General features: G+C 46.2%; 1 protein-coding gene across 1 annotated transcript; it reads left to right on the top strand.

Moving 5' to 3' along the window:
- Nucleotides 1-258: 258 nt before the first annotated feature.
- Nucleotides 259-21,689, top strand: LOC102821885 (NADH-cytochrome b5 reductase-like). The gene is made up of 6 exons (XM_006839798.1): nt 259-444; nt 3,459-3,607; nt 6,653-6,740; nt 13,142-13,246; nt 18,260-18,463; nt 21,486-21,689. Exons 1-6 carry the CDS (start codon nt 259-261, stop codon nt 21,687-21,689), a joined length of 936 nt encoding a protein of 311 aa, XP_006839861.1.
- The last annotated feature ends 267 nt before the right edge of the window (nt 21,690-21,956 follow it).

Raw genomic sequence — 21,956 nt, 5'->3', positions numbered from 1 at the left:
CACACACACACACACACACACACACACACACACACCAGCAGACTCCTTGCTGAATCGGCCCTGTCCCCAGTGTAGCACAGAGTCTGGCCCTAGCACCCCTGGGGAGAATGTGAGTCATGGAGGTAGCAGAGCATAACCCTTATATTTTCCCTCTTTCAGGTTGGCAAGGGAGCAGGGAGCCTGGCCTGCTCTGGGAAGAACCCCCAGTCGTCCCTCTCAGGGCCTGCCTTCCTCAGCTCATCTCCCCAGGCTCCACTGATGATGAACGAGAGGGAGGAGGATGAAGCTTGGCTGCAGCTGCGGCCTGTGGAGCCCTTGCCCTCCCAGTGCTGTGGCAGTGGCTGCTCCCCTTGTGTGTTTGACCTCTATCACCGAGACCTGGCCAGGTGGGAGGCGGCTCGAGCCAGCAAAGACAGGAGCTTGCTAAGCAGGGAGGAGAGACAGGTGAGGGACAGCTGCCCCTCAGCCGAAGGACCAGGGCAGCAGTTTGCCAAGCTAGGGCCCTGCCCGCCAAGCTAGGCCCCTGCCTAGTAGTACCTGCTCTGGGAAAGCCATGTCTGATTTCTGCAGTCTGATGCAAGAGTGTACATAAGGAAGCAACTTCAAAGCTGCCCCTGGAACTTGCAAGCAGCCGTATGGTTTTAGGCAAAGTCCCTGAACTTCCTCATGTATAAAATAGGGTTCAACATTTGTGACATTTAGCACAGAGTCTAGCATTCGTTTAATTTAACAAATGTTTATTGAGAGCCTGTTAAACAGTAGGCCCTGGATTAGGCACTAGAGATTTGAGAGTGAGCAAGACCGTCTATCCTTGTCTGCACAGAGCAAGCTAGCAGATGGTGGTGTATACTAGGTGAATGTTAAGTGCTGTCGAGTCGGTTCCGACCCATAGCGACCCTGAACAGGGTTTCCGAGGCTATAAATCTTTACAGAAGCAGAAAGCCTCATCTTTCTCCCGCGGAGCAGCTGGTAGTTTTCAATTGCTGACTTTGAGGTTTGCAGCCCGATTCGTAACCACTACGCTAACAGAGCTCCTTTAGATGACATGTAGGTTGGTTTATTTGTATATTGTCCATCTCCCCTTACTAAACTGGAAGATCCCTAAGAGTAAGGGTTTTGTCTTGCTCACCTCATGCAGCATCTGGCATTGCATGATGGCTGAATGAGTGAATGACTTTCTCTCGGACCTACCAGAAAACTTGCCCTGTGTGCTGGGCCCAAGGGGTTTGATGCTTAAGATGCCAGTGGACCAGTCCTCAAAAAGCTCAGCTTGTAGAACGAGGACACATGAGTAATACATGACTCAGAGGGGTCTTGGGATGTTAATGCATTTTTATAACAATAACAATAAACACTTTTATAGCACTTAGCATTCAGGACCCATTTCTACATGAACTCATTGAATCTTCATACAAAGCTGTGTAGTAGATATTGTTATCAGAGCCAAGAGGAAACTGAAGTTAGGGAGGTTGAGTAACTTAGAAGTGTTGGAACCAGGATTTGATGGCAAGCAGCTTGAGTAGAGCCTCTGGTTTTAGCCTGATGTGATTAACACCAGTTGAGAGAAAGGACATTGAGAACAAGGGTGTGAGCTGAGGTCCACTTCTGCCAGTTAATTGTGTGATGTTGGGCATGTCATTTTAGTTTGCTAAATCTCAGTTTTCTCATCTGAAAAATGGGGATGCTAATATTTCCTAGGAGTCCTGGTGTGGTGCTGTAATCAGCACTGGACTACTAACCACAAGGTCAGCAGTTCAAACCCACCAGTCGTTCCTGGGAAACCTTACACAGGGTTTCTATGAGTCAGAATTGACTCAACAGCTCTGAACAACAACAACATTTTGTAGGTCGATTATAGGATTTTGTGGGATGAGGATGTAAAACACCTGGCACATAGTTGTTGTTGAGCCAATTCTGACTCATAGTGATGCTGTATAGAGTTTCCAAAGCTGTACATCTTTGTTGTTGTTATGTGCCGTGGAGTCAGTTCTGACTCATAGCGACCCTATACAGAGTTTTCCAGGCTGTAAATCTTTATGGGAACAGAAAGCCTCATCTTTTCTCCCGTGGAACAGGTGGTAGTTTCGAAATGCTGACCCTGAGGTTCGCAGCCCGATTCATGACCACTATGCTACCAGAACTCCTTATATCTTTGCAGGAGCAGAAAACCTCATCTTTCTCTTACAGAGCCACTGGTGGGCTCAAATCGCCAACCTTGTGGTTCACAGTCCAGTTCTTATCCTAGAGCCACAGTGCCCCCTGGCACATAGTAGGTGCTCACTAAATAGTAACTGTTAGCCACTTATTATGTATAAAAGTAAAATTAAGTGATAAAAGGTTTTATCAGTATGATAATATAAAGTAGCATATTTAAAATAATATATTTTCTTTCAATGAAGTAATAATAATAGATTTAAATTTGTCATAACACTTTAGATTTTCTAAAATGCTTTTACATTGTTATCCCATCTGACCCTCCTGAGAACCATATAGGGTTATCAAGGATGAGTGGTCCCTTTTGATAGATAAGGTAGCTGAGGTCCAGAGGATCAAATGATATGTCTAAGGCCACACAGATGGTCAGAAGCAGAGCTGGGGTTAAACCCAAGTCTCCAGCAACAAGCAACTTGGGCAGAGGGTACCCGGATGCTCTGGCTATTGAAGCAGAGGCTGTCCTGGCGTTGGGTGGGAGGCCTGAAAGTTTTGTGATATGGGTGGCACTTCTCTGGCAGTCTGGGGCTTTGGAGTTGGTGTCTCAGCACCAGGCCCTGAGCTCGGCGTGCAGTCCTGGGAGTGAATCTGGTGTGGGCATTTTACAGGGAGGAGAGATCTGTGTGTCCTGGTATTCAGAGAAGGCTTCCTGGAGGAGGTGTGGGAGGGCACTGGGCTATAACTTAGAAGACATGAACTTGAGTCCCTGCTCACAGTATGACCTTGGACAACAAGTCTCCACCACTGAGGCCCTGGAGTTCCCATATGTCAAATAAGGTTATTGGATTAGATTATCTTTAAGGTCCCATCATTTTCTAAATTCTGAAAATCTGGGTTTTAGCAGTTTTGAAGGATAACTAACTAGGTCTTTCATAGATGGGAGTGAGTATTCTGGATAAAGGGTGCAGTTTGAGCAGATAAAAACCCAGAGGTGGGAGGCAGCAGAATATTCTTGGGGCATGGAGAAAAGTCTGCCATCTGAGGTGTGGGAGGTACAGTAAGACTGAAGGATCACTCAGTGGACTCTCAAAGTGTCCAGCTAAGGAGCCCACTCTTCATCCAGAATCAGCTCAGTTAAAGTGCTCTGGCGTTCTTACTTCTTAGATTGAAATATGAAAGGAGCTAGAATGGGGTTTCTCTCTGTAGTGAAGGCAACCTCTCGTTGGAGAAGGCGGGGGGATGCTGGTGGATGCCAGTACATCTTTTGAGCCCCAGTCTCTACCCTACTGGATCTTTTGCTGTTGTAGATCTACCCCTCCGGCCTGAGCCTAGAGACCTTCCTGGCCTTCAGCATCAGCGCTGTGGACAAAGTCTCAGAGGACACTTACCGTGCCCGGTTTGCACTGCCTGGGAACAGCCAACTTGGCCTGCGACCTGGCCAGCACCTCATCCTACGGTACACTCAGGTAGCGGGAGGACGGAAGCTTAGAGCTGGCCTTTCCATTTGTTACCTGTGTGGCCTAGGACAACTTGCTTCACCTCTGCTAAGTTTCCATTTTGTCATCTTCAAGACAGACAGATGTAGTATGTAACTCAGAGGGTTCTTAGGATTGAATTAGATAATGCATTTGTATAATAAATAGTAACAGTAAACACTTTGATAGTACGACTGTCCAGGGCCCACTTCCTGTGCTTACCTGCATGAACTCATTGAATCCTCAAAAAATCATGTGTGGTGGATATTGTTATCAGACCCAAGGGAAAGCTGAAGTCAGGGAGGTTGAGTATCTTGCCCAATGCCATACACTTAGAAGGTGTTGGAGTCAGGATATGAAGGCAAGCAGTCTGTGGTTTTAACCTAATATGATTAGCACCAACTGAGAGAAAAGGGAAGAAGGGACTTGCCCAAGGTCACACAGCTAATAAGAAGTGGAGCCAGGATTTAAACCCAGACAATCTGGCTTCTAAGTCTATACTCTTAATACTCCTTGAGGGGATAAGTCCCTACTTACTTTTGTACCCTATTCTTATCCCAGTCCCCTCCTGACCTGTCCTGGGACAAGATTCCACATGTCTGGTTTCCTGGGTTACTGGTGCTGTAGGATCAGCATTGGTCTGTGAACCACAAGGTCAGAAGTTCAGATGCACCAGCTGCTTCTCAGAAACTCTATACAGGGTCACTATGCATCAGAATCAGCTCAACAACATTTGATAACAATAACAACATGCTACAAAGTGGTAGTATATGGAGAAATAAGAATTTGATGCAGCCACAAAACAAACACGAAGCAGACTCAAAGGCCTATTAAAGCTGGCACAGCAGGGAGGGAAATGGCCTGGCTCTTGCAAGGTTGCTCTATGACCTTGCAAATCTGCATAGTGATAGCAATGAGTCAGATCTGGCTGCAGAGAGGTTATGTTTGGTCTACTATGCTGCTAAAATTTTCAGTGAAATGAACTTTGCATGGAAAATTTGGGATTTCCTACATCTCTGGAAAAATGGGGGTATTTGGTAACCCTGGCCTGCATTTCCTCATAGCAGCCATGGATGGGAAGTAGCTGGAAGCATGGTTAGCATCTCTATGTTTCCCTGGTTGGCAGTCTTGGGTTGATACAGTAGTGTTAGGAATCTGGGTGCAGCAAGGGTTCTAGGAGAAGTGGGCAATGAAGAAGGCAGAAGGAGGCATCTAGAAGACCTCCCAAGTCTTTGACCTGAGGGAATTCACAGGGTGGGATTCAGGTAGAGGAGCGCATGTGAGGAAGACACTGAGTGTAGCTCAGAACTTTCGAGGATGAAACTCAGAGGGACTGCCACGTGAAGACTGAGTAGTGGTTCTGAGACTCTGCAGAGAGAGCCGAGCGGTAGAGATCTGTGCCTGTGAGAGACATTCGTGCACACCTGGCTTTGGAAGCATGTGTGGCATGGAAAGTGGAAAGGGCATAGGTATTGGCAGAAGGAGGAGGAGTTGGAGGACATGGAGGATACCAGGAGAGAGGTCTTTTACTGATCGGACTTACCAGACTTTGGCCCACTTGCCTCACACTGATGCCTGGTATTTCTGCCCACTGGGACTGGTCTGCGGCCTGACTGGAAGTTCTGGAAGCTCACTGTGCCAGTGGGCAGACGGGCTCCCAGGGCAGGTCACTGCTCCATGTAGTACTTCAGGTCTTCCATCTGTCAGTCAGCAATGGCCAGCGCTCCTGCCTACAGGCTGGCCCCTCTCCTCTGTCCTCTCTGCCACTCAATCACATTCCTACCACACACCTCCAACTCTGTCACTCCCCTTCAGACACCGCCTGGTCTCCACATCACCTCCACAGTGGTCTCCTAACCCGACGCCCCAGCTTCTTTTCCTCCAAGTTCTTCTCTTCTCCCACCCTCTTCCACTCTAGACCTGCTCTGTGTTCTAGCTCCTTATCCACCCAACCATTTCCTGATTTGCCCTACATTGTGCTGTCTAAGGATTTTGCCCAGGCTATTCCCTCTGCCTGGGATGACTTCCTTTCCTGTCCTCACTCCCACCTGTCCAAGGCCTGCTCCTCCTCCAGCCCCAGCTCCAGGAGGCCTTCTGAGGTTCCTCAGATGAGAGAGCCTCTGTTGTAGCCAAGTGTTTTGCATCCAAGTCACATCATGAGTTTTATCCTTCCTTTATCCCTCATTTGTCCCACAGCATTGATTATGCCCAGCTCCCTAGCTCTGGATGCAATGGGGCAGGACCTTGTGAATCTCTGCTTACCTCAGAGAAGAGAACTTTCCACACAGTCGGGCTTGAGAGAGAACAGTGCTTTGGAATTCCTGTGCAGCTCTGTGGAGTAGTGGTGAGGAGCCCAACTTTACAGTTGGACAGAGTTAAGTTGAATTCTAGCTGTGGGACCTCGGGCAAGTGATTTTTCTCTGAACCCTGGTTTCCCCATATAGGTTGTAGGAACTAAGTGAGATAATGCACATCATGAGCCCAGTAAGGTGTAGGCATTTAATTTAATGTCTTTGTTAAGTGCCATATAGTCGGTTATGACTCATACAGACTCATAGGGTTTCTGAGGAATGGGTGGTGGGTTTGAACCGCCGACCTTACCAATACAGTGCTTATCTGACAGTACCATAGACATGATTGTGAAGTGCTGCCAAGTTGCTAAGTGTTTACTATATCCCAGCAGTGGTTGTTACCACTTTGATTATATGGTTGAGAAGAGTTCGGTGATGACCCCTGGACAGCTCACATCGTCAGGGTAGCACTTCTGTAGTTTTCAAAGCTCTTTCCTAAGCGGAGCCACACTGTTGTAGCGGCTGAGGCTGGCAGCACACAGATGGTGGTGCTCTTAGCTAAAATGACTTGCCTAGTGTCTCATAGCCAGCATGTGGCAGTGGTGGAAATCCTCTGTTCTTCTCTGCCTACCTCCCACTGAGGAGGATCACCAACCCTACCTTTGCTTTTTCCAACCTGGGGCAGAGTAGGTATCTGATACAAGACTGGCTGACTGGATGCCTTCTCTTTTCCAGGGGGACAGTGGATGGCTTAGACATTCAGAGAGCCTATACCCCCATCAGCCCTGCCAATGCAAAAGGGTACTTTGAAGTTTTAATTAAGGTGAGTCGACTCACACGGATGCTCTACGATGCCGTGAATTGGCATTTCCATTTGCCAGGCTAGTGGGAATGGGCAATACTCGTTGGTGTGAAAAGCCAGTGTTCATATGGGAGAAGGCTGACAGGAGGGTGGAGGGAGTGAAAGAGCCCCTCCTCCATCCTGTTCTCCTAGGGCAGGGGGCTACTAGTCCATATTCCTGACAAATTTTACTGAAAGGAAAATCAGACCGAAGAAGGGGAAAGCTGCCCCTTTCTCACCTTTTTTACTCATGGAAGGAGAAAACTCATGAAAGAGGGCTGTACCATGTGTGCTGGGTGATGGGGTCCAAAGACGAGTGAGACTTGGCACCTGGCCTGGAAGAGCCCACATAGGACAGGTGCCCAGGCCAGGACTGTGCAATGTGGTAGGCACTGTGACAGAGGAGGCCCAAGCCAACTCCGGGCAGCTGAGGCTCCGGGGAAGACAGGATGTCTTCCTAGCAGAGCTGTGAAGTGAGCTGTGTATTTAAGGAGGGAGAACTGAGGACAACTGTGGGAAGGAGACCAAGTAAGATGAACAGAATGGACAAGTGGCACAAGAGTCATGATTTGAGGAACTGTTCATCATTCATGTTGAAATAGTTGATTTATTGGGGCTGCCATAACAAATTGCCGCAAACTAGGTAGCTTGAAACAGCAGAACCTAACTCTCACAGTTCTGGAGGCTAGAAGTTCAAAAATCAAGGTGTCAGCAGGGCCTTGCTCTTTCTGAAGACTCAAGGAGAGAACCTGTTCTATGCCTTTCTCGTAGCTTCTGGGGTTGCCTGCAATCTTTACCATTCCTTGGCTTGTAGAGATATCACTCCAATTTGTCTCTCCTGTCATAGCTTGTCACTCCTGTTTGTCTCTCTTTGTCTCATCTCGTCTCTAATCCAGGACACCAGTCATTGGATTAAGGGGCCACTCTACTCCAGTGTGACTGTTTACATTTGCAATGATCCTATCTCAAAATAATGTCAATTGTGAAGTTCTGAGAAGAATGTAACTTTTTTTTTTTAATGTTTTATTGTGAATTATATGATGGTTTACATGAGAGAACTTTAGTTTTACATTCATTCCATCGTATATCATTTCATTGCCGTGGTTCCAAGAACGTAAATTTTATTGCAGAGACTCTATTCAACTCAGAACAATGTGCCAAGGGGGCAGGATATGAGTTAGAGAATCAGACAAAAGGTGGAACATGAAGGACCTGTCACCTCTGAGCAAGTGAGTGGATTTCAGTTGAGGCTTGAAGAGTGAGTACAAACTGACGGTGACAGGGAATGACATTCCAGGCCGAGAGGACAGATGATCAAAGACAAAAGGGGCAAAAAAGAACAGGGTGTTCTGGGAAGAACCCAGTCTGAACAGCTGTAGGACAGGAGTTGACCAAGATTAGTTGAACCAGGTGAGTCAAATATAAAAGACTCGATAGTTCCAGGTCCCATTACAGTCCAGTCAATTCCAATTCATAGCGATCATAAGGGACAGCATAGGGTTGGAAGCCCCATAGGGTTTCCTTACAGAAGTGCACTGCCACATCTTTCTCCAGTGGAGTTGCTGGTAGGGTCAAACCACCAACCTTGTGGTTAGCAGCCAACCACTTAACCACTGTGCCACCAGGGCTCCTTTTTCTAGGGAGTAGACAACAAATATATAAGTCATGAAGGATGGATTACGTAGAGAAAATAATTAAATTGAACTACATGAGATCTCTGGCTTGAACCTCTGGAAGTTCTCTGTCAATGTATAATTGTAGCCGTTTCTATATTGGTGGTGGTTATGTGCCGTGAAGTCGGTTCCAACTCAGTTTCTATATTGTTGTTGTTGTTAAGTGCCGTCGAGTCGGTTCCGACCCATAGCGACCCTGTACAGGGTTTCCGAGGGTGTAAATCTTTACGGGAGTAGAAAGCCTCATCTTTCTCCCACGGAGCGGTTGGTAGTTTCGAACCGCTGACCTTAAGGTTCTCAGCCCGATTCGTAACCACTACGCTACCAGAGCTACTTCAGTTTCTATATTACCTTTAGCAAAATTTTACTCACATGGGATATCAAAGAGATTATCCAATGATTTACGCATTCCATTGGGTCACCTCTCTTTGGAATGGTCACAAATATGGATCTCTTCCAATCAGTTGTCTTCCGAATTTCTTGGCAGAGATAGTTGTCTTCCAAATTTCTCAGATTCAGACGAGGCCGTGGAACGAGGGATATCATTGCTGATGTCCGATGGATTTTGGTTGAAAGCAGAGAATATCAGAAAAATGTTTACCTGTGCTTTATTGACTACGCAAAGGCTTTCAATTGTGTGGATCATGACAAGCTGTTGACAACATTACAAAGTATGGTTATTCCAGAACACTTGTGTTCATGAGGAATTTGTACATGGACCAAGAAGCAGTTGTTCGAACAGATCACGGGAACACTGAATGGTTTAAAATCAAGAAAGGTGTATGACAGGGTTGTATTCTTTCACCATACTTATTCAACCTGTATGCTGAGCAAATCATCCAAGAAGCTGAGTTCTATGAAGAAAAACATGGCATCATAATTGGAGGAAGACTCATTAACAACCTGCGATATGCAGATGATATAACCTTGCTTGCTGAAAGTGAAGAGGACTTAAAACATTTACTGATGAAGATCAAAGAGCACAGACTTTGGTATGGATTACATCTCAATGTAGAGAAAACAAAAATCCTCACCACTGAACCAATAAACAACATTCTTATCAACAGAGAAAAGGTTGAAGTTGTCAAGGACTTCATTCTTCTTGGGTCAACCATCAGCACTCAAAGAAGCAGCAGTCAAGAGATCAAACAATGTATTGCATTAGACAAATCTTCTGCACAAGACCTTTTTAAAGTATTGAAGAGCAAAGATGTCAGCTTGAGGACTAAGGTGCACCTGACCCAAGCCATGGTATTTTCAATAACCTCATATGAATGTGAAAGCTGGACAGTGGTTAAGGAATACCGTAGAAGAATTGATGCTTTTGAGTTATGGTGTTGGAGGAGAATATTGTAAGTGCCGCGGCTGCCAAAAGAACCAATAGATCCGTTTTGGAAGAAGTGCAGCCAGAGTGCTCCTTGGAGACCAGGATGGCCAAACTTCGTCTCTCATACTTCGGCCATATTGTCAGGAGGGACCAGTCACTAGTGAAGGGTATCATGTTTGTTAAGGTGGAGGGTCAGAGAAAAAGAGGATGATCCCCAGCAAGATGGATTGGTCAAGTGGCAGCATCGATGGACTCAAGCATGGCAACAGTAGTGAGGTTGGCCCAGGATCAGGCACTGTTTCGTTCTGCTCTGCATAAGGTCACTATGGGTCGGTGCTGACTTGACGGCACCTAACAACAACAACAAACATGAGATTTGCTGATACACTTAAGATTTTGGACTTACAGAGACAGCAGTTTTTATGGTCAACCTAATGTACAATTCTAGATCATTGCTTCCCAAATAGAATCTTGTTGTTGTTAAGTGCCGTTGAATCACTCCCAACTCATAGAGATCCTGTATACGGGTTTGGCGGCTGTACATCTTTGAAGGAGCAGAAAGCCTCATATTTTTTCTGTAGACCAGTTGGTAGGCTCGAACTGCTGATCTTGTGGCTTTGTAGTCCAGCGCTTATCCTATCGAACCACTGTGCTCCCAGTGGAATTCTGGGGAACCCCAATATTTAAGAATAGCTTTCACATTCTTTATTACCCATGTAGACCAGGAATTATTATTCCCATTTTGTTGATAAGCAAACTGAGGCCCCAGGAGGAGCCAAGACTCCACAACTAGTAAGAAGTGCTGCTGAAGGTTGAGCTCTGGTCCCCTGACTCCCAGACCCCAGCACTGTCTCCCCCTCCTGCCTTCCTGTCTGCCTTCAGAGGCAGTGTTTATTCCCTCACACATAAGCTTGGATGGGATCCCTTCTCCACGCAACTGTTTGTCTGGGAGATTCCACAAATCCTCTCCAAATGGCCTACTTCCCCAAGCTGCTTGTCTGGGTGTGCTTCTGTTGAAAGGATAAGCCTGGAGACAGCTCTTCAGGGCAGCTGGATCTCTCCCAGCTGCAAGGCTGATTTTCTCCTTCGTTTACCGGAAAGCCTCTCTTTAGAGAGATGCTTAATTATCCTGAAGTCGCTGGCTAGGAAGAGCCAGAAATGTCTTTGCAAATTGGGAAGCCAGGCGGGTATTTTTTAGGTTTATCCTCCCATGTAGAAGGGAAGGAAGAACTCCCACTTCTCAGGGACCTACTGAGCATCAAGCACTACTTCTGGCTGTTGATTTTCATGATCTCATTCCAACCACCTAGCCATCCCACAGAGTGGATCATATTATCCCTATTGTACAGATGAAGAAACTGAAGCTCAGAAAAGTGATTCCCAGACTAAGGTCTTAAAAGCTTCTGAGTGGCCATCTAAGGTGCAGCTCTGTCCATAACAAAGAAAAGTAATCAAAGATGCATAAAACAATTAGTTCAAAGAACTAATGAACCACATACAATTCAGCCTCTACAGCCCTGAGACCAGGAGAACTAGAAAGACTAGCCTTAACTGGTCAGACAGAGACTGTTGGAACCCCCAAGGTAATGGCCCTTAGTCTTCAGGCCTGGAACTGAACTCACTGCCATGGTTCAACTTTCACCCAAACAACAGGTCTGTAAGGTGAACAGTAATCCAGGGAGGTATGTACTCCTTAAGGATCAAAAGGGCATCATTTCTCCAAGGATAGAGTGCAGCAGATGCTAAGAGATAGGAAAGAAGGACAAACGGAACCTGTAAACTAAGGGAGGCAAGGGGATTGCAAACAATGTCACAAAACAAGATGTGTATGACTTGAGTGGAAAACCAATTTGCTCTATAAGCTTTCACCCAAATCACAAAATTCTAAAAAAAAAAGATGATACCACTGTCCCAAAGCCCAATTGGAAAAACAAGCTCAGTATTTTTAACAAGTATGTATTGATCACACACTCTGTGCTAAACTCCATGGAAGAAGAACCTTTCCCTTATCCTTGTGCCATAGGACCTCTTAAGCCACAGCTGGGTCTTTCTCCAACACTGGGGCCAGAAAACAAGGTGTGTGTCAAGGCACAACTCCAATATGTCAGAAGAATAGCCCTCTCTTCCTTTTCTCACAGACCACTTTAGGTGAGCCGAGACCTTGCTCCAGGCCTAGCTTTATGCCGATGGTCCCAGGGAAGTCTAGGGTGGGCACCAAAAAGCAAGCCTGGAGAGCCCAGTCTCCCCTTCAAGCCAGGTTCCGGTTCTCTTTCCTATTGCTGCCTCCTTATCCTCACCGTACTATGACTCACCAAAAATCCTCTTGCTGTTCCCTGAACATGGCTCCTAAGCGGCCCACAGTTGATACCTAGGATCCTCTCTGTGTCTGTGCTTCCATCCACAGTCAATGCAATCTTGACATCCTTCAAGGACCAGCTTAAATGCTTCCTCCTTCAGGAAGCCACCTTTCATCCCACCCCAGTGGCTGTACCCTAGGCCTATGTCTGTGCTCTATCTTCTCATGGGGGGATAGGGACTTTCTCCCTTGTCTATGTCAGATCCTCAAGGGGAGGATCTGAATCTGGATTAGTTGGTTGATTCACTGAGATATTAAGTCCTTTCTCTTGTCCTGGCTCTGGCTGCCCTCATGGAGTCTTGGAAACCCTACACAGGGTCTCTGTGAGTCCGAACTGACTCCACAGCACATGACCGCACCACCACCAGTGAACTAGTTGCTGTTGAGTTGATTCTGCCTCATGGTGACACTGCATGTTTCTGAGTAGAACTACCTCAGTTTTAATGACTGTGATCGTTCAGAAGTAGATTTCTAGACCTTTCTTCTGAGGTGCATCTGAGTGAATTTGAACTGCCAATCTCTTGATTAGTAGCCAAATGTTTATCTGTTTGTGTCACCTAGGACCTAATGATAGTTTAAGTTTTTGAATTAATTGATGACATTTTCAAAAATGAGAGATTTTACATAAAAGGGTGAAATTCAGAAGAAATCAGATCTGGTGACATTTGCCCCACAAACTAGGGACTAGAACTGCAAAATGCTTTTGTCTTTAGCTGCAGTATTCCCTGGCCAGTTTACCTCAGTCCCCATGGCTCCTAACAGTACCTCTGAGACTGTTAATTAACATTAACCATCTGTACACTGCTCTTCACTCACTTATATTATCTGCATGGCTCCTATAGACATTTGGGTTTGAGAACTGTAAGGCTGCAGGCCTCACCATCCACCTGTGTGAGCATTGGGACTGACAGGCAGGATGACTGGGAGGAGCATTAAGTGTGCGGGAGGGGCTCCACAGGAGTGGCTACTGTGGGGGGTAGTGGCATCTTGTACTGTCCCACTGAAGCCTTCCTGTGTTTGCTTCCAGTGCTATAAAACTGGGCTCATGTCCCAGTATGTTGAGTCCTGGAGAGCAGGAGACACAGCCTTCTGGAGAGGACCTTTTGGAGGCTTCTGCTATAAACCAAATCAGGTTAGTACCAGCACACTAAATCCTCAGGAGACTTCTCTCAACTCAATCTTCTGGTCTGTAGTTTTTCTGTTTCCTAAGCTCAAACCCCATCCCAAGAGCAACCAAGGAGTTGGTTTTGGAAGGAGATGGAATAGGCACTAATAAACAAGACTGCCTGCCCTCATTCCTCCAGTCGTCCATGATTGCTCATTGCTTAGAAAATTCAGACTCTTCTACCAGGTATTTAAGACCCCTGGCATCCATAAAGGAGCTCTGGTAATGCAGTGGTTACGAATCAGGCTGCCAACCTCAATGTCAGCAGTTCGAAACTACCAGCGGTTCCGCGGGAGAAAGATGAGGTGTTCTGCTCCCGTAAAGATTTACAGCCTTGGAAATCCCGTGCAGGGTCACTATGAGTCGGCGCCGACTCCACGGTACTTAACAACAACAACAAGCATCCATAAAAACAGACGAAGTTGAAGTAAGAAATCCATACTACACTGAAGGCCTGGGCAAAATCACCCATCACCGTCAAGTCGATTTTCATTCCTAGCAACCCTATAGGACAAAGTAACTACTCCATAGGGTACCTGAGACTCAATCTTTATGAGAACAAACAGCCTTAACTTTCTCCTGTGGAACAGCTGGTAGGTTTGAACTTCCAACCTTGCATTTAGCAGCCCAATGCTTAACCCACTCTGCCACCAGGGCTCCGTAGGTAAAAACAATGTTCCTGGAATTGACTGAGTACTAATTGAGATGTTGCAGTAAACACATGCCAACACTGGAAGCACTCGCTATGCCAAGAAATTTGGAATATACCTACCTGGCCTACTGATTGGAACAGTTGCATATTTGTGCTGATTCCCAAGAAATGTGATCCAACAGACTGTGGAAGTTATAAACAGTAGCATTAATAATCCACATGCAAGTAAAATTTTGTTGGAGATAATTTAAAACTGGCTACCACAGCACATCAGTAGAGAACTGACAAAAATTGAAGCCAGATTCAGAAGAGGACATGAAACCAGGGATATTAGTACTGACATCAGATGGATCTTGGTTGAAAGCAGAAAACACCAAAAATATATTTACCTGTGTTTTATGCATTATGCAAACACTTTAAACTGCATGGGTAATAATAACCTATGAATAGATACCACTATGAAAAATGGAAATTGCAGGACACTTGTCTTCATGTTCATAAAAAGACCAAGAGGCAGTCATTTGAACATAAAAAGGGAATTCTATGTTGTTTCAAATCAGGAAAGGTATGTGTCAGTGGTGTAGCCTTTGACCATACTCGTTCAATCTGTATGGTTAGCAAATAATCCCAGAAGCTGAACTATATCAAGTACATGACATCCTGATTGGAGGAAGACACATAAACAACCTGCAATATACGGATGACACAATCATATTTGGTGAAAGTGAAGAGGCTTTAAGGCATTTACTGTGAAGATAAAAGACTATAGCCTTCAGTATGGATTACATCTCAGTATGAAGAAAACAAAAAAATTTCACAACTGGGCCAATAAGCAACATCACGATAAATGGAGAAAAGATTGAAGTTGTCAAGGATTTCATTTTACTTGGATCCACAATCAATGCCTGTGGATGCAGTAATCAAAAAAATCAAACAAAAAACATTTTTAATTAAAAAAAAAATCAAACAATGTATTGCATTAGACAAATGTGCTGCAAAAGGCCTCTTTAAAGTATTATCAAGTAAAGCTGTCACTTTGAGGACTAAGGTACACCTGACTGAAGCTATGGTATTCTCAGTCGTCTCATATGCATGTGCAATCTGGACATGCAAAGCATATTCAATGTATCATGGACTGCCAGAAGACAAACAAGTCTGTCTTAGAAGAACAACAGCCAGAATGCTCATTAGAAGTGAGGATAGTAAGATTGCATCTCACATACATTGGACATGTTATGATGAGGCACCAGTCCCTAGAGAAGGACATCATGCTTGATAATTAAAGAGTCAGTAAGCGAAAAGAGGAAGACTGTCAAGGAGATTGACACAGTAGCTACAACAGTGGATTCAAACATAGTAGATTGTGGAGATGGTGCAGCACAGTGTTTTGTTGTGTTAGACACAGGGTCACTATCACCTTGACAGCACCTAACAAGGTAAAGATGTTAGCCTTGGGAATGATATAGAGCAGTTCTACTTTACCGTATAGGGTCACGATGAGTTGGAATCAACTTGATGGCATAGGATTTCTATACCATCTGGGAGTTCCCAAGAGGTGCAAGTAAGTTGCACACTGGATTCTAACCTAAAGGTTGGAAGTTCAAGTCTACCCAGAAGCATCTGGTGATCTAGTTCTGAAAAATCAACCATTAAAAACCCTGTGGAGCACAGTTCTACTCTGACACACTTAGAGGTGTGTGTCAATGAGCCAGGACCAACTTGACAGCAGTTAGTGGTGGCCTACCATCTGACCTCCCAAATACCTTTTCAATTTGGCACTCCAGCCACTGACTAGAGAGATGCTCTCTGATATGCCCCATGGCTTGCTGTTACCCAGCCCGGAGGCTTTCCCCCGCATCATCACAGCACGTTCAGACCCTTCTCTGACTTCCCCAGGAAGAAGTAAGCATTTCTCTTCAGTTGGTGCCTATCTGGAAAAAGCAGTTGGCAGTATGTACCAAGAGTCTTAAGAATCTTTAAATCCTGTGACCCATTAATTCCACTTCTGGAAGTCTGTCCTATTGGAAAGAATCCACAATGCTGACTTTGGCACATGTTCATTGCAGCTTTATTTGTAAGAGCATGAAATTGGAGACAACTGAGTATCCAACAACAGGGGAACTGTTAAGTAAACTGGGCTACACGTACTTGATAAAACATTATCCTGCATCTAAAAATGATCTCTACAAGTGATGTTCTGTGCTTATGCTATAACATCAAGCGACAAACACTAGGTACAAATTGAATACGCAATAGGTTGAGAAACTGTTAAAATGCACAGAAAAAATATGGAAGGAAAATGCAATGAAATGTTAGCAGCTCTGGGTGGTAGAATTATGGTGATTTTTATTTTCTTCATTATACTTTCCAAATTATCTGCAATGAACACCTATTACCTTTATAATTAGAAAAACAAAGGAAAATGAAAACAAATGTAAAAGAATGAATCATGCCTCCCTCTCTATTCTTTTTGTTTAATTTAAAAATAGTTTTATTGGTTTCTTTCTTATTACAAATGCAGTACACGTTTGTTGCCAAAAAGAAAATCAGCAGATACTGAAAGGCAAAAAGAAAATTAAAAACACCTCACAGGCCATCTCCCCAGATACTTTGGTGTATGTCCTTCTGCTGTGCATGGTTATATATATGCACACACATGTGTACACACGTGTAGATGTATATGTGTACAAGAATAACATCAAAGGCTTATGTGGCAACTCCTACATGCCAGGTTCCTTCCTTGTCAAGTGATGTCTAGTCAGTTCCGACTCATAGCAACCCTATACAGGCTGTAAATGAAAACCTCTTCTTTCTCCTGGTGAGCAGCTGGTGGGCTCGACCTTGTGGTTTGCAGTCCAGTGCTTACACTGCAGAGCCACCGCACCTCTAGGTTCTTACCTTAGCACTTGCCATATGGTACCTCATTGAATCCTCACAATAGCTCTCAGGTTTTATTGCCCTCACTGTACAGAGATGTGGTGTGTGTATGTTAATACTCTTCCTCAGTCTTCTCCTGGGACTCGCCATGCTCAGCCTTGCATGTTAGCTGAGTATGTCCCTGTGTCATCCGGCCCTTGAGAGCAGAGATGAGGACTTGCTCGTACTTCCCCCTCAGTGCCTAGCGCAGTACCTGACCTCGAGTTGACACTTGGTGGACATGGCCTGGCCCACCTATTCTATGTGGCTGCTCCTTGAAAGCCCGGCATTTCATACTGAGGGGGCTGTGGGACCAGGCAGTGAGGAAAGAGATGGAACTGTGCATGTGAACACTCAGCTTCTAGAATGGTGGCCAACCTGTGCCCTGTGGGGAAGCTTGGGGTGCTCCTGCCACCTTCTTGGCCCTTTTTTGGGTTTCTTTGAGTCATCTTCATTCCAGGGGGCTATTAAATCAGCTCTGAGGACTAAGATCTTAGCATCTGTCCATGCATCCATTCAGTAAATGTTCACAAGTGTCCACCCTGGCTAGGCCCACGTCCCATGAGACCTCTGCTCTGCAGAAGCTCACAGTCTGATGGGAGAGACAGACACACAGACAGCAACAACGCTGGGTAGCTACTGCTGTGAAGAAGGAGGCACAGGGGACTGTGGGAACTCAGGGGAAACTTTCTTGAGGAGAGCCTGACCTGAGACGGGAACAAGACCTAAGACGAGTGAGGTAGGCATGCAGGCCCTGGGGGCTGGAGGAACACAGACTGCACTGCACAGGAGGGGCTCAGTGACCTCTGACTGAGGGAGTCTCAGGGGCTTAGGAAGGGCAAGGCTACCTTCATTGTATGGCTCTTCTGTGCCACGTACTGTGTTCTGCACTTAGGTTTGTGATTTCACTTTGTCTACTGAAGAGCAGACTCAGGGGACCAAGGCTGGGCCCTCAGAGCTCTGCAGAGGTGCTGAGGAGCAGAGGAAGGAGGCCAGAGGGCAGGGCTGGGATGGTGGGCAAGGGCAGCCTTCAAATTGAGTGTATAGTGAGGAGGAACTCTAATGAGCAAGCTGCCATGGGAGGGAGGGAGCTTCCTGTCAACAGAAGTATGTGAACAGAGTCCAGTGCGGTGCTTTAGAAGGAAATCAAACCACTTGTAGGATAGGCTGCCCAGTCATGTTCCCTCTCAGCCCCAATTCCATGAGTTCTGTTATACAGACTTTACTTGCTGTAGTTATTCACAAGCAAGGATGACTTCCTGGAGGGAACGGATGGGTGAGACACCCAGGAAAGGCTTTGCATCCAATCCAAGTCACCCATGAAAAGGCTAGTGGGGTGGCTGGGGTGAAGTCCCTTTGTCCTAGGGGGTATCACCAGGCCACTCGTGTCTTGTACTGTTTCTGTACCCTAGTATGGTGAGCTCCTCATGCTGGCTGCAGGCACAGGCTTGGCCCCCATGGTGCCCATCCTTCAGAGCATCACAGACAACGCAGACGACGAGACCTTCGTCACCCTGGTCAGCTGCTTCAAGACCTTTGAGAGCATCTACCTGAAAACCTTCCTCCAGGAACAGGCCCGCTTCTGGAATGTCCGCACCGTCTTTGTACTCAGCCAGGTGAGCCTGGGTTCATCTTCCTTCCCTGATAGAGACTGCATGTCCCTTTAACCTGTCCCGAGGGCGGACCTGCTGTCATTTCGCTCCCTCGCAGTAATCATAACCCTGCTGCTGGTTGAACACCGACATTTACTAGGCAAGAAAGGAAGGACTTGTATTCGTTATAGAGATGAGGAAAGGTACTAGTCTATGTCAGGTTAGGCGGGATTGAGCTAGGAAGTGAGTCTAGGGCTCCAATTCTTCCTCATCACATTGCCTCCCATCCGCCCTCGTCACTTAGATGGGCCACAGGCATTCTCTAGGCTGTGATGGGCTCCTTGAGGTAGGGACCACCATTCTCCCCTTTGTGCTCAGCACAGGGCTGGCCCCAGAGTAGACATGTCATAATGACTGTGTAACCTGGCTCCAAGTTCACTGCATTAATTAGGGTCTCTATGGCACAAACAAGAAGTTCCGGTAGCGTAGTGGTTACGAATCTGGCTGTGAACCGCAAGGTCAGCAGTTTGAAACTACCAGCTGTTCCACGGGAGAAAGGTGAGGCTTTCTGCTCCCGTAAAAACTTATAGCCTCGGAAACCCTGTACAGGGGCCTATGAGTCAGAACTGACTCCACGACACATAATAACCAACCATGGCACAAACAGTTAAGCATTGGACTACTAGCTGAAAGGTTGGCAGTTCAAACCCATCCAGAGGCACCTCAGAAGATAGGTCTGGCGATCTGCTCCCAAAGAGTCACAGCCTTAAAAACCCTTTAGAGGTTTTCAAGAGCACAGGTTTACTCTGTACACACACAGTCGCCACGAGTGAGAATCAGCTTGATGGCTAGGACTCCACCCCCACCCCTCTTTCTCCATCCATCTCTCTACTTAGTTGCTGTCAAGTCAACTCCAACAGCCGGTGACACCGTGTGCGTCAGAAGGAGAGCTGGGCTCCATGGGATCTTGAATGGCTGATTTTTTGGAAATAGATTGCCAGAACTTTGTTCCAAGGCATCTCCTAGTGGGCTTTTACTTAGCAGCCAAGCATATGCTAATCATTTGCACCACCAGGGACCCCTGGTGTAATGGGATCTGCAAAGGTGATGGGCATGTTCTCTTTTTCACTTGAATGGTGGTTTTGAGTCTTCTCTTTTTAGAAATTCTTCAAACTGTACATACTTGATGATTTGTGTACTTTTCTATGTGTATCTTAAACTTAAACAAAATGTTTATTTAAAAAAATGAAGAAATTCCGCCAAGTCAGAGATGACAGGGTCACTTTGTGACCCTGAGGATGAAAGCCACAGCTAAGGCTAGAAGGGTAGGCAGTGAAGGGCCTGGGTCCGTTGAGGTGTCCCAGAGTCTAGCACATTCCTAGAATATCCCCTCTAGATGGGTTTTTCAATGAAAAATTTTGCATTTTTTATTATGAATTGGGCGTAAGTTTATGGAGCAGATCAGTTTTCCATTCAACACTTCATATGCATTTTGTTTCTTCTCACTGATTGCAAATCTCTACAATATAGCATCACTTATCCTACTTCCTCCCTGTGTTTCTTGCTTCCATCCCTCCTTTTTTCCTAACCCTTCCAAACTTTATCCTTGGTCAGTGCTTCCCTTTTAATCTCAAATGGTTGATTATTCTAGAGTGAACGTTCTTGTTGTGCTGTGGAGTCGGTTCCGACCCATAGCGACCCTGTACAGGGTTTCCGAGGCTGTAAATCTTTACGGGAGCAGAAAGCCTCATCTTTCTCCCACGGAACAGCTGGTAGTTTCGAACTGCTGACCTTGCAGTTCACAGCCCGATTCGTAACAACCACTACACTACCAGAGCTCCTTAGGGTGCGCGTACTGCAGTGTTATTGCCCCCCTATAGACCTGTCTGCTGTTTGTCTGGAAATTGAGCCAGAGGGGTGAGTTCATTTTCATGCCTGAAGGGTGGCTAAGGGCCATGGTTTTGTTGGTTCTTCCTGTCTCTGTCTGACCAGTAAACCTGGTCTTTTTTATGATTCTGAGTTATTTTCTCCCACTGTATCCAGGACCTTCTAATGTGATCCCTTTCAGAGCAGCTGATAATGGTAGCTGTCCCTCTAGATTTAAAAAAATGTCCATTTTATTTTTAAAATTGCTTTATTATAGTTTTTAATGTTGTAAAATATAAAGAACATAACATTCCCCAGTTCTTTTATGTGGGAGAAACAAGCCCTTTTCCTGGGGAAGGCACAGCTACCTGGCACTTGTCTTTCACCCAGCCAGATGTTCCCGGAAGAGTCACTTTTTGAGTTCTGTCTCTCACACTAGAGATGTCAGCTCCCTGAGGCCAGGAATCATGCCTGTTTTGAGTGGCTGTCATATTCCTAGTGCCTAGAATGATGCCAGGCAGAGTGAGCACTCACTCAACAGACACTTGTCAAATGATTGAGTTGAAACCTTTAAACAGGCTGACGAAGATGATGCTCCAAGGATGGTGATGGAACAATTCCGGAAGCCCCACTAGCAGGCGGGGATGTGTTAGTGTTGGCCCAGAGTGACTGGTGCAGTGGCCACTGGGAGGCAGCAAGAAGGTGGTGGGAGCCCGACTTCTGGTCCTGCTACTACCCTGCCTCAGTGTTCCCTGGGCTGCCCCTCCTGTACAGAGTGACAACCCACCTACCAAACCAAACTATTGCTGTCAAATCGATTTTGGCTCATAGCAACCCAGTTAGGACAGAGTAGAACCGTTCATAAAGTTTCCAGGGCTGTAACCTTTATAGAAGCAGATTGCCACATCTTTCTCCCTCTGAGTGGCTGTTAGGTTTGAACCACCAACCTTTTGGTCACTAGTCAAATGCTTTAATCAGTACACCATTAAGACTCCTTCGAACCTGCTCACAGGCTTGTTATAAGGGTGGTAAGAGTCCCCACATCTGACAGCTCCTGCCTCATGGTGGGGTTTGATCAAGGTTGTTTCTTATTCTCAGTTTCCTCATTAGGCAAAGAGCTGGCTGTATGAAGCCTAGGACCCTCCCTGTTGTCACCCCCCACGGTTTCTTGTCTTCCCAGGAGAACTCTCTGGAACAGCTCCCCTGCAGTTACCGGGACAAGACACACTTTGGCCGCCTGGCCCAGGACTTGGTGGCAGAACTGGTTGGCTCCTGTCGCAGGAAGCCATTTGCACTGGTCTGTGGCTCAGCCGAGTTCACTGAAGACATGGCCAGGTGCTTGTTGTGTGCGGGCCTGACCGAGGACTCCTACTTCCTCTTCTAGCCCTGGTCTCCCTCCCAGGCCCTGCTGTTGGCAACCAGGGGAACACGCCTGCATCTGGAAGACATGGAGGCCAGGCCCAATTCTGCCGCCGACTTGCCCGGTGATTTGGGGCAGTGTCTTTATCTCTCCAAAGCTCCATCCCTCATCTAGCCACTGCCTCCTGGCATCCAGCTTGTGACGAGAGGACAAGGGGATGGAGGAGCTTTAAGTAAAGTGAGCCAGTTTGGAAGTCAGCAAGACTGCTGACTTTCCTGGGCCCCAGGTAAG

The sequence above is a fragment of the Chrysochloris asiatica genome, unplaced genomic scaffold (assembly GCF_000296735.1).
Source record: "Chrysochloris asiatica unplaced genomic scaffold, ChrAsi1.0 scaffold00026, whole genome shotgun sequence".
NCBI classification, from domain to species: domain Eukaryota; kingdom Metazoa; phylum Chordata; class Mammalia; order Afrosoricida; family Chrysochloridae; genus Chrysochloris; species Chrysochloris asiatica.
Note: the sequence above shows the minus strand (reverse complement) of the source record. Positions and strands in the feature narration are given on the sequence as shown.